We start from the raw sequence: 13,678 nt of genomic DNA, 5'->3' as shown, positions 1-13,678 counted from the left end.
TGCTCCATAACAAAATGATTATCAATCATTTTAAAGTTATTGAAACAACTAACAAGGAATTTCATACTGCTTGCATCTTTCGCCATGTATCGTGCTTCCAACTTGTCCCAAAGTTGCTTTGCACTAGTCTCGTTCTGGTACATATCGAACAATGCATCCGACATTCCATTGAGAATGTGTCCCATGCATATGTAGTCATCATTATCCCATTTCTGCCTCGAATGAGTTCTTTCCATGGATTCTTCACCATCTTCCTCACTCGGTCGTGGTGTTTCTAGAACATATGCAACCTTGAGTATCGTGAGGAGGAAGCGCATCTTTTTCTGCCATCGAATGAAGTCTCCTCCATCAAAGCGATCTAACTTGACAAAGTTGGTAGCCATCTCCTTAAGGGAAGCCATTTTGAATACCACGAAAATAAGTCTTAAAACTATTGGTGTTTATGGGGGTTTTTGATACGGTATTCAAGAATAGGCAAAATTGGCTTCAAGGTGAGCCTTTCAAATAGACGTCTATCTTTAAGACTTATTTCTCCCTCATCACTCGGTATGCAAAGGGAAATAACGCGAATAGTCTCAAGGATACAATGAAGCCAACGTCTAACCACTTACGAAGAAGATCGCTAGATACACTCGAGTGTTTGCAAAGTTGCTTGGCCTTATAACCAACTTTCTATAGCAAGTAGATGATAAGGAATTCAAAATATCTTGAAGATAGTGGGAACTCTAGTGTTAATGTTTATAATAAAACATAACACTTTCTTGCTCTTGCTCTCTACACTTTTGTTATCCTTTTGGTGTCTTTTGTATGTCTAAAATGGTTGGCACCAAGCCCTTTATATAGGCTCCCAAGTGTCTCTTCTTTAAGGACACAACCTCTTCATAAAGACACCTCTTTGTCTAGAAAGTATCTTTATGATTTTTGCCAACACAAATTTTAGATATAGTTATTGTTTCAATAGTCATCTTTTGAATAGATAACTATTCATCCCACAAGTTATAACCTTTGAGTTATATCTTGAAACAATAACTATTCACTTTAACTTTTGAGCAATGGTGTCTTTTAAATCATGTCTCTTAACTTTTGGATATGAACTTCCAAGAGACATAACCATTCACATGAAAACATGTCTATATCTAATAGACACATTATGTCACTTTTCGCAACATAACTTTTGAGCTAATGATAGCTCTTTCATCATGTGAAATATCCTTTAATTTTGAAAATACGCTAACAGCATTGATGTGTCAAACAAAAACAATTTGGGAAAAAAATTTTCACCACATTATAAGAGCCAAATTACACCAAATAGTAGAATGTAAGGATTAAATTGAACATAACTCTTAGTACAATGACTTCTTGAGTACTTTTACCATTTTTTGTTTTACATTACATATGGAAATATTGACCTTCCTTATAGGCTGAAATAGTGTATGAAGTGTATGGAAATCTTGAAACATTGTAGTTGAATGCAATTTCTGCTTGTAATATGAAACCTAGCTATCTTTTGTTTTGTTGATCTATTTATGCAAATCCAAGAAAAACTATATCATGAAATGACATAATTGTATTAACGTCCCATTTGTATTGGAAAATAAAAAATGTAATAATTTGGTTTTTGTTCAAGCACAAACCAATTACACTGCATTGTTGCATTCTTGATAATTAACTTAAAAAATATACCATCTAGTTTAATTTCTTCATTACAAAAACATAAACTTTATTTACAAAAAGAATTGCAAGATGCATTTATTTGTCTTTGTCCCAAGACCTTTCACCAGCTCCAACAAAATAACAATAGTCAAAATAATAGCAGGACAATAAAATCAACCACACAGCAAATCATTAGACCTTTCTAGTGCTTTGTTGAGTTGAAACTAATGCACCATCTAGCAAATTAATAACTAATGACTTCGATTTACTTCTTTGCTTCTGTTGTGTAGTTTCTTTTGGCAATAGCAACAAATTCAGTGTTATAATTGCCAAACTAAGGCAACAACATTAAATCAACACAATCCAATTAGTAATTAAGAAATTAAACTAGATTTTACATTTTTTGAGTTAATTTTTGAGAATGCAATAGTGCAATGTAATTGGTTTGTATTTGAACATGAATAAAATTGTTACATTTTATTTCCTAGTACAAATGAGACGTTAATACAATGATGTCATTTCATAATATATTTTTTCTTGGATTACATAATAAATTAACAAAACAAAAGATAGTAGACTTCCATATTGCAAGTAGAAATTGCATTCAACGACACTGTTTCATATTATAAGAAAAAATTGCATTCAACTATAGTGTTTCAAGATTTTCATACACTTCATACACCATTTCAACCGACATAGCAGACCAACATTCCCATATGTAAGTGAAATAAAAAAATGGTAAAAGCATCAAGGAAGTCCCTATACTATAGAGTTTTGTTCAATTTAATTCATGTACTATATTATTTATTGTTATTTGGTCCTTTTGACGTGACACAATAACATTGACATGACGAAATTTTTTGTGAGACATGTCAATGCCAAGTTAGCATCGTCTGACATGTCAACATAGTTAACGAGTAATTTGAGCGAAGTTACTCATAAAGACTTAAAAGTATAAAATGTCAAAATATAGAGACTAAACTGATAATTTTTTTAACAAAAGGGCTAAATTAAAGAAAACATTATAATATAAGAACTTCCTAAATAGTTTGACCAATAAAAAAATGAAAATCAATTTTTTGATTGAATTCGATAAGAAAGTTCCTACTTCAATCACCAACCCGATCCCTTGAATTAACCATCACCTAGAATCGATGACATAATCGACTTCGATCAATCGAATCATGATAGCCAATCATTGTTGACACTGACCGATTGGTCGGTTGTAACCGACTTGCCGCTCACCCCTACTATTGTGACCCTAATGACTAATGGGTGTAAAACAAAAGCCTCCTGAATCTATCCATCCAAACTCCTATATTTTCTTTTATCAAAGTGCTAGAGAATATGTATAATCAAAAAAAAAAATTGATGACAACATACCAGTTGGAAAGAGAGGGAAAATCGCAAGAAATGCTTTGAGGTAGCTTTGTTTTTAAATCCATTAGTCATCAGGGTCATGATAGTAAAAGCAAATCCTCTTTTACCAATTTGATAATCAAGTAAAATACACAAACTTTCTTAACTTTTGATCATAATTACAAGTAAGTCTATTAATTTTCAAAACAAAAATTCCACTCTAAAAGTGTAAACAACATTAATATTAGGTATGAAATGTCTAAAATACCTTTCTTATATTTTCACTGTTTTCTTTTTTTTTGACTGGCTGACGATGATTCTTTGCTTCAATCGATCACTTAAAAAAAAAAAGTAAATCTAGGTAACACCAAATCGTAGTCTGGTGCTCCCAGATCTGTGCTCTCTGACTGAATCTAGCACTTTTTTGTCAAATTCGATTGCAGGATAACCGGCCAGTGGGAGGTATTTTTTTTAAAAAAAATTATAATTTGATAATTTTTAAAATTAATGAAGGATAAAATTATCTTTTTAATATTATTACATCATCAAATATATATAAATATTAATAGTTGACTAACAGTTAAACTTATATGTTTAGCAAAAGATTTTTTTTAGATAGAGTGCTTATTTTGAAAATTGATGAATCGCATAATTATAATCAAAAGTTAAGAGGATTGTGTATTTCACCTTTTGCAATTTGACATTTCCTTCCTTATAAATATTTTTAGCCATGGCACTAACCCATTATTATTTTGGTTCAGGCGGCCCCAAAGTGTAATTCCCTTATAATTTTATCACGTTATCTCCAAAACCTGTGTTAAACAAAGCACGTACTATTTTCCTCACCATTTCACACTTTTATACAAACACAAGAAGCAAAAATGCTAAGTTTTGCAGGCAATAATTTTTCAATGGAGAAAAGGCTGTTCAACAATGGGCTTCATCGGCTCTTTAACCGTAAGCTTTGGCCTTGACCTTTTTAAAAATTTAAGCTATAAATATACTTTTCAATATTATCATGCATTTCAGCAGCTAGAGAAACCCCAAAAGCAAGAAGGAAAAAAGAATGAAAGAAGATTTGGGTTTTGATTATTACACATTTCTCATCTCAAAATCCATAAAAAACAAGAACTTGAAACTAGGCTTACTTTTACACTCGCATTTTATCAAAAAAGCTTTAACCTTTAACCCCTTTATAACCAACCATCTTATAGCCATGTACTCAAAGTTCAATGAAATAAAAAGTGCCCAAAAGGCCTTTGATGAGCTTCATGTGAAAAACAGCCATTCTTGGAATATTCTTCTTTCTGGGTACTTACAACATGGCCACTTTGATAGAGCTCGTAACTTGTTTGATCAAATGCCGAACAGAAATCTTGTTAGTTACAATTCATTGATTTCTGGCTTTTCCCAACATGGATTTTTCAAAGAATCAGTAAATATCTTTAAGAAAATGCTAAATGAATGTGATCATTTGGTTATTGATCGCTATACGGTTGTTAGTGTTGTTGGTGCTTGTGTTTGCTTAGGTGCATTGAAATTGTTGTGTCAAGTTCATGGTTTTATGATAGTTTTTGGTTTGGAGTTGGATTTGATTGTTTACAATGCTTTGATTGATGCCTACGGGAAGTGTGGGGAGGTGAATAGTGCATATAGGATTTTTTGTCGAATGAGTGAAAGGGATGTTGTTTCATGGACTTCTATGGTGGTTGCTTACGCTAAAGTGTCTAGGTTGGAGGATGCTAGTCGTGTATTCAATGAAATGCCAGTTAAAAATACAGTTTCTTGGACTGGTTTAATCACAGGGTTTGCACAAAATGGGCGTGGAAATGAAGCATTGAATCTTTTTTGGCAGATGTTGGAGGAAAGAGTGCAGCCTAATGCTTATACATATGTTTGTGTTTTAAGTGCTTGTGCGGATTTAGCCCGAATTGAAATAGGTAAACAGATCCATGGACACATAGTTAGAGTTAGCAGTAGATGTGATTCATTAAATGAGTTTGTTTTTAATGCTTTAATTGACATGTACTGCAAGTGTGGAGACATGAATTCAGCTAAATTACTGTTTGCAAGGATAAGTGAGAAGGATGTTGTTTCATGGAACTCATTAATAACTGGGTTTGCTCAGAATGGGCATGGAGAGGAATCACTTGATGTGTTCAGAATGATGATAAAAGCAAACACAAGACCCAATCATGTAACATTTCTTGGGGCATTATCTGCTTGTAATCACACAGGTCTAGTGTCCAAAGGATTGAGGATTTTAGACTTGATGGAAAAGGATTTTGGTGTAATCCCTAGGTCTGATCATTATGCAATCTTGATTGATTTGCTTGGAAGGAAAAACAGGCTTGAGGAGGCAATGAGTATGATTGAGAGAACTCCTAATGGACCAAATCATGTCGGCATGTGGGGCGCTCTTTTGGGTGCTTGTCGCGTCCATGGGAACTTAGGTCTTGCTAGGAGGGCAGCAGAGGCTCTATTTGAACTGGAACCACGAAATGCTGCCAGGTATGTAATGTTATCAAATGTCTATGCTGCAGCTAGAAGATGGGATGATGCTAAAGCAGTGAGAAGGCTCTTGGAGGAGAGAGGTCTAAGTAAAGAAGCTGCTTATAGTTGGATTGAGGTGAGGAATGTACAACATGAGTTTGTGGCGAAAGACAAGGGCCATTCTCAGATAGAAGAAATATCTGAAGTGATTGTCAAACTAGTAGATCATATGAAGGATGCTGGATATGTACCCCTCAGTGATGGTGCTTTGTTTCCTGATGAAGTTGAAGAGGAAGGTGTATCTTAAACTTTTTGTGTAGATGACCAATAAATGATACTGGAGGTGATGCTCACCACTTTCCAGCTAACCATTGCATCCTTGACACTTGCTTACTTTTATGGAAATCCCAAATTTTAGTTTGAGGGATGCTTCATAGAGCTAATATGTAGCTCTGATTATGAAGCTCCAGCTGGGATCATGTTGATGATCTATTTGTCATTTTTCTAAACTTCTGCTATTGGAAGCCTGTGTATCCCTGGTGTTATGGATTTCCTGCCAAACTATTTGTCAGTATCTTTGGTTAAGAGCTGAGAATGTAGTATGAAAGCATCAGCTTATGGCATCAGATTCCCACAATTTGAAGTATGAGTTTTGCGGCTTCAAGAATACCTAAGCTGTCCAGATGGCCATGCCTTCATATAATTCTAAATTTACCTGAAGCATTTATGATATCGTATGCATTAAACCACGGTTGTGTGATCCTATCACAGGTATTTCCAGTGTCATGATTGATGAGCATTAAAATGGGTTTTGAGCTCATGATTAACAACAGATTAGCTACAATTTGAGTCAACTGCTGTTCAATTATTACAGCATCAACTTTTCCCATGTAGTCGGACTCTACATAGAACAAAGAGAAGAAAATATTATAGGCAGTGGCAACTGGTAAGTTTGCTGACTGTGGAACTGATATGGGATTTACTGATTTATGGATGACGAATCTTTTATGTTCATTAATTATTTGCATTAATCCTGGAATTTGATCATGGAATTGAGAAGAAATCTGACTCGAAATTGTCTAAATAAAGTTTAAATTTTTACAGAACCACCTTACTGTTCAATTTGATAATCAGAGGGCAAAGAATATACGTCTGTTGTAAACTAGAGAGATCGGCTATATTATGTCACTAATGATATCATCCCTTCCATTTGTTTGAAGGTAATTTGTTATCAAGATACACTCTTATACCAGTTGTTCAAGCAAGTTCAGTATGTGCAACTGAGAATTTTAGTCCTGTTCATGACAAACTTCTTAAAATGGGGAGTCAGCATCGCTGTGCGGTAAAGGTAAAGATTTCTTCCAAATGCTCATTTTCATTCTAATGCTATCAGTGCAACTCTTCTGTGGTGTCTACTTGTTTAAGCAGTTGTAAAACTTGCCTATTTTTAGTGTCATGCCATGCAAGTGAAACTGTGGAGATAACAACATCTTGCAAGATCTGAGATGATCTGCAAAATATCATCCTTATGTGATCTTGACTACTAATAAATCCTTTTCTGCAACACTTAAATAGTGCCGATTCTTAATGAGCTCTGAACTGGTGATAATCAAGTATAAGAATAATCTTTCAGGAGCATGGCATTTTCTCCATTATTTGGTAGTCCATGAATTTAGAGAACCAACAGGAAGAGGGGTTTTGGGGGGCTTGTCTCGTTGGACGTTGATGAAGAGGAAGCATCCCAAAATTTTGAATGCATGCCTTCTTGCTGCTTTTTTTTTTTTTGGTCCTTGGGTGTCTTTACTTGGTTTGTTTTTCATCAGATTTGTGCAACTAGGAGGAGAAGGGCTGCATATTCAAGGACTGAAACCTATGTTCTACTAGAACCTGGACAAGAGGAGAAGTTTGTCTCCGTAGAAGAATTGAAAGCCAAGTTAAAGGGCTGGCTTGAAAATTGGCCAGGGAAGACCCTTCCACCAGACCTCGCAGGATTTGTGACCATCGATGATGCTGTTTCTTACTTAGTAAGGTCTGTTTGTGAACTTGAAATAGATGGAGATGTTGGCTCGATTCAATGGTATGAAGTTCGACTAGAGTGAGAAGAGCAGTCATGACCATTTAGCAATCATGTAATACTGAGGGCTACACAGAGCTAGCTATCAGTTTCTTAATAACAGAAACGTATGTATATACTGAGTGCTATCAGAGCTAGCCATCAGTTTATTCATTTGAAGCATACGCTGACGCATTTGCCTAAACTTTTTTCATATATTTGCTACATAATGCAATTTTACTACTAAATTGCTTCCAAGAAATGCTATTTTGCAGCAGAAAGAATTATCAGGCCAAAGATAAGAAAAAATCTTGCTCTCATTTAATTGAGATGGACCTACTTGATCCTCTAACCTCCATATTTAACAGGTCTCAATGTCTAAAAATGACTCCCTACCCACTCCAATAAATCAACCAGTTAATGGTTGGGCAGTAGGCATGCATTACTAGTCATAAGTAATCATTATCGTCAATAGCATGTTTCGCCAGTGACCATAGCTCTGGTCTTCTTTCTTCTCTGCCAAAACAATGAATTAAAAACAAAGACGATGTTTAAATTTCGACAGTTTCTTATTCCCTCTCCTCTTCCTATGAAGCGTTTGAACATCATGATTAATTACTAAGCAAATAATTTTATTATAGAAGGAAATTCGCATTACATTACAAAAACTTGACAAAGAACCCATTTCACAGGATCAAATGGAAATAGGAACAGGTTCAGAAGATACACCCCTCCCATAGTATTTGTTCCTTGTAATTTATATTGACAGGTATACCATTTCAGACAAATTCACCAGGTGCAAGAATCTATCTGATTTTAGCTTTCATCCACCATCATTAGCTCTTCAATTTTGAGATAGACCGACATCTTGAACTCGCAACTCATGAATCTGAAACATCGACAAACACAGTAAATAACTTGAAGAAAAAGAGAGAGAGAGAGAGAACTACTGATAAATTCAATATGACATATCATATATATAAAGTCCATAGAAGGAATCCTAGATTTGCTGATGATTATTGCTGCTTAAGTATTAAGGTATAGCGAGTTCCTAGGATCAAATTCTCAAGCAGCAACAGTCTAGTGCATAAAGGAAGAAAAGGGTTGATCAGAAGCAGATTACAATCTTCAATACTTACCTTGGTTTGATTTATACTAGGCGGCAAGAGTGATGCACCACCTTTCCTGTTTCTTGCAAGAAGACCTTTCGTAACAGGTGACATCATAGAATCGGTTGGACTTCTATACCTGAGATAAACCAAAAATCCAAATTTACATGTAAATAAACATTCATGAAACACGATTATTTAAACGCAAGATCAAATTAAAAATGAGGAATTACTTACCTTTCAGGGTACTTGAATGCCTTGGGGACTTTAAGCCTATCTGGGGTACATGTTTTTTTCAAATCATTGCTGGAATCTTGAGAATTCTGATCAATTTGCTGATTCTGGGGTGGTGCTTTGTTCTCCAATCCCACATTTTCAGATTGGATAGACTTTTCTGTCACTTGCTCCATTGTTGAAATGAAAATATTTGCCAAACTATGAGATTATTGAGAAGGTTTGATAACAAGCCTTAAATTAAAGTAGGGTTGAGGAAAGAGGTGTATTGAATTGAAAGCTCTGAATTAAGGTGTGAATTTATACGAGTGCATCAGATGGTAAGAGCTTTTTCTGGGGTTGCCATGAAAGGAAAGAGGGGTTGTAACGGTCAAATTTCTAGGGCCAACACTAGCCGTTGGGATTTAAAAAATAAAGTTGGAATATACATGTCTGCTAGACTAGTAATTCATGTTTTCGTGTTTTAAACATGTCAGATACGATTAAACACGAAATATATTAAAGTTAAACACAAAGATGACACAAATACTATTCGTGTCTTAAATCTGAAACACGTACACATATAGATTTAATAACTATGTAACACGACACGACACGTTTAGACACGTTTGTTAAACGTATCAATATATAACACGACACGATTAATAAAATGATTAATACGTTTAACACGATTAAATAAAAATATTTACAATTAAATATTATTTTATTATTTAAATTTAAAATCAATAATTATAAAAACAATTGTAACAAAACAAAATAACAAGAACGTTAAATATAACAAAAAAAATTTAAAATTAGGATTTCGGTATGACAAAATTACATTATTATCTATATAAGATTTAAAAATCTTATTAAAATAATTGTTTAAAATTATTTAAGAAAGGCTAAATTAGTATTTGACTATTAATTTTTAACAAGTTGATAAACGCGTCATGTATACATGTTTAAATAAGATAACACGATTAAACACGATAGCACGATTAACATGATTAATTAAACGTGCTTCAAGCGTGTTACTCGTATCCGACATGTTAAGATATAAAATTTTTGTATCTTAAACGTGCCAGACACAATTAGACACGAAACACGTTAAGGCTAAACTCAAATCTATTTAACCCTATATCTTTATGTATTGTGTTAATATGTTGTATCGATAACTGTCAAGTCTAATGTCAACTCATAATTTTAGCATTTTGAGCGAGCACACGGGTCCAATTAAATTAGGCCACCACCAGCTTTTAGCCTAAGTGGTTGAATGGCATCTTCTTCTCTATTCCAAAATCCTAAGATTGAATCCCTGGACATGCCCATCCTATTCCTAGATGGTCTTCTCGCAACTGCCATCCCATATAACGGAAAAAAGATTCCAGTTTGCATTAAATCAATTAAATATTTCTCATACATGGAGGATGAAAAGAAACACTATTGACTCCCCTGGAAGGTCTTCCTCAAGATTTGAATTCTTGAGAACCAACCAAAGCTATGGCTGGGTTTATGTGTATGACTAGGAAGAATCCCCCCTCCCCACACATGGATAGTCAAGGTTTCTTTGGGAGAGTTGCTGTCTCATTTCCCAATTGACTTGATTGGTCGTATTTCCTTATTACATATTCCAACATAGCAAAGGTTTGATAGGAATCAAGTCTATGATCCTTAAATGGTTTCTTTCTTAAGACATCAACAATTAGCCAAAACATTATCATTTCAAGTCAAAATTTTTGAAAATCTTGAGAATTTGCAACTGAAATTGATCTACCAATTAATTGCACTTTCCTCGGAAAAGTATAATAACTATCAAAGTTTTGACAAAAAGAGAAATAAGAAACTTCAATCAATTTTAAATAATGACGTTTTGATTAACAATATTTATAAATATTATTGTCTTGATCATTCAACTATTAAAAGATAACGAATCTCTCACTTAATTTTCTTGAGTCATATATTCATAGTAATTTGTAGTTCAATTTTACTCTTACTTTAGAAATTTTCTCATTCAAATTCGAGAAAGTAGGAAATTTATATAAGATTAAAATGATTATGTCTCATTGTATAATTCAATGTATAATAATAATAATAATAGAGTTAAATGTAATCAGCATGGGCAGCCGCCCTCTTTGCAGCACTAATGAGTATTGTACAATATTCCTAAGGGAGCATATTCCCAAAGCACTGACCCATTCTTCTTGAACTAAAAGCAAAGGAGTCTCCTTACTTGACTTGTGACCAAATTTAATTGGCGGGCATAATTGATTAATTCATTGATTATTCCTCTCCCAAGAAAACATAATTCCTATTTCACACGAGTGTAAGTACAATCATAATCACAAAAAAGGAAAACCCACAAAATTAGCTCCCCACTTATTTATTTAATTTTAATTTGTTCCTAGTTAGTAACTAAGGATAAGGATAATGGACTGTGACCCAGATTTCATGGCCACATTGGTGGAATAAATATTATAGCTTTTGTTACTGGTTTCATTAACCTTTTCACTGTGCTTGGACCACAAATGGATTTCAAGAAGAGATTTCATGCTTTATTAAAACATTAAAACCTTTCATTTTTGTTTTGTTCTTGCAATATCTTATATATACACCCATTATATGTAATAATTTTTTTTATATGAAGGGAAATTTTATTAAATTAATTTAAAATAACATTTTAGGTCATTGGACACCTAGAGAGTCTGCAAGTAATAAATAAAAAATATTTACAAGGGTACATCATAAACTTGTAATCCTATACTTAAATCCTTATGATGAGTGGCATTCAATCGACATATTGATCGGCTTCACGATATATGTGAGATAAGTGACATTCTTATTCTTTGTGAAGTGACTGTCTGATTGATTGTAATAATTGAACATTTGGCTCTAAGTCGTTCTTTTTGTTTTGTATTTTTTGCAATGCTTGAAGTGAATCTGTTTCCACTTGTACTTTCCTATAACCTTTAGACCAACATATCCATGATAAATTGCCCCGGAGCTCCGCAGTTAGAGAGAATGAAATACCAATCTTATAGTTGAATCCTGTTAACCATGTTCTAGAGCTGTCTCTAATAAGTCTACCTGCTACTGCTAGTCCCGGTTGCCTTTTAGCACTTCCATCTACATTTTATTTGACAAATGATTCTTTAGGTTTCATCCAGCTAATCAGAGACTCATGCTTTACCTTTTGTTGTTCGCGTTGTAAACTGTCCCAGGCTTCTTTAGCTTTTGTCCAGATAAGTTGTTTGGCGTTGTAAGGCCAAGAAAATTTTCCATAAAAAATAGATAAGTTACGCCAATACCAAAGGTACCATAAAGCATGAATGAATATGGTCCCCTATGGAATACCTTCCAAGAACACCGTACTCTGCATATTATTTAATATCCAGACTTGCAGATCTTGCATAAAAAAATCCTCTATTACAAAGTCGGGAAGAAAGGATAACCACGTTCGTTTAACTCTACTGCAATCTCGTAGTACATGAATTAACTGCTCCTCAGAATACCCACAGCTTAAACATACAGGAGAAGATAAAAAGCCACGATTTTCTAACCAAGAAGCAGTTGGCAAATAATCATGTAATACCCTCCAGACAAACATCCTTACCTTGTTTGATGAGTTTAAAGCCCAAACTTTCTCCCAACATATCGTTTGGTGTATAGAATCAGATATTTGCATCTCATATGCAGACTTAACTGTGAACATACCTGTGCTAGAGTGCAACCAGTAGGAGTCATCCCTTTCCTCACCTAATGGGTCTATCATCACTGCAGAGATCATAAGAACTAAATTTTGAGGGAGCAATTGCTTGACTGATTCCAAGTTCCATTTCTCGTCTTCATCATAGAAACTCGCCACTGGAAGCTTAGCTTCAGCCTCAGATAAATCTGCACCTACATGGTTTAATAGTGGCCCGCAAGGCCGCCAAGACTCTATCCAAAATTTAGTACGTCCATTTTTTATTCTCCTTCCCAATCCCTGTAATAGGACTGGCCTAGCCTTCAAAATACTTCTCCATACTTGAGAGTCAGTCGGTCTTATCACTGCAGCCATAAAAGTTTGATGCCTTAAATACTTCTTCTTAAGCACATCCACCCATAAACTATCAGTATCCCTCCATAATTTCCAGCATAGTTTAGCTAGTAAAGCTAGATTAAATTTCTTTGAGTCTCTGATATGCAGCCCCCCATCTTCTTTCCTTTGACAAAGTTTAGACCAACTAAGCTCGTGGATCTTTCTAACGCCCCCAAAATGACCCCATATAAAATCTCTGTTGAGCTTATCAATCTCCTTTAACACATTATCAGGCAGTAAAATCGTTTGCATCAGATAATTAGACATGGTGTTGGTCACAAAGTTTACCAAAGATACACGCCCTGCCATTGACAGATTCTTGTTACTCCAACAATCTAACTTTCTCTTCACCTTATTTATTAATCCAGAATAAGAGCTTTTAGTGATCTGACCATGTATGATAGGGGCACCCAAATACTTCCCAAAATCTTTAGTCAAAGGGATATTCGCCATTTGACTTGGAATTTTGGCTTTGGTGTTTGAGATACTAGAAGAAACTAACATTCTTGATTTTGCTAGACTTACCTTCTGTCCTGAAGCCTTAAAGAATTTGTCAAGAGTCTCCATCATAATTCTTACTTGAGTGGATGAAGCCTCCCTAAACAACATCAGATCTTCTGCAAAACATAAATGTGAAATGCTAGGTCCAGTCCTTGACATTAGTAAAGGTTTCCAATGCCCTACATGTACTGCTTCATTTATGAGATGAGAAAATTT

General features: G+C 34.5%; 2 protein-coding genes across 2 annotated transcripts; one reads left to right on the top strand and one right to left on the bottom strand.

The window, feature by feature from the left end:
* Window positions 3,997-7,763, top strand: LOC18601658 (pentatricopeptide repeat-containing protein At2g21090). Its single transcript, XM_018120314.1, has 3 exons — window positions 3,997-4,952; window positions 6,726-6,853; window positions 7,329-7,763. The coding sequence occupies exons 1-3, from the start codon at window positions 4,079-4,081 to the stop codon at window positions 7,602-7,604; spliced, it is 1,278 nt and encodes a 425-aa protein (XP_017975803.1). The 5' UTR covers window positions 3,997-4,078; the 3' UTR covers window positions 7,605-7,763.
* Window positions 8,094-9,212, bottom strand: LOC18601657. The gene is made up of 3 exons (XM_007032690.2): window positions 8,905-9,212; window positions 8,698-8,806; window positions 8,094-8,447 (listed from the first exon to the last, which is right to left on the bottom strand). Exons 1-3 carry the CDS (start codon window positions 9,075-9,077, stop codon window positions 8,403-8,405), a joined length of 327 nt encoding a protein of 108 aa, XP_007032752.1. The 5' UTR covers window positions 9,078-9,212; the 3' UTR covers window positions 8,094-8,402.

This window comes from Theobroma cacao, chromosome 4 (genome assembly GCF_000208745.1).
Source record: "Theobroma cacao cultivar B97-61/B2 chromosome 4, Criollo_cocoa_genome_V2, whole genome shotgun sequence".
Taxonomy (NCBI): domain Eukaryota; kingdom Viridiplantae; phylum Streptophyta; class Magnoliopsida; order Malvales; family Malvaceae; genus Theobroma; species Theobroma cacao.
This window is presented reverse-complemented; position numbering and strand designations above follow the sequence as displayed.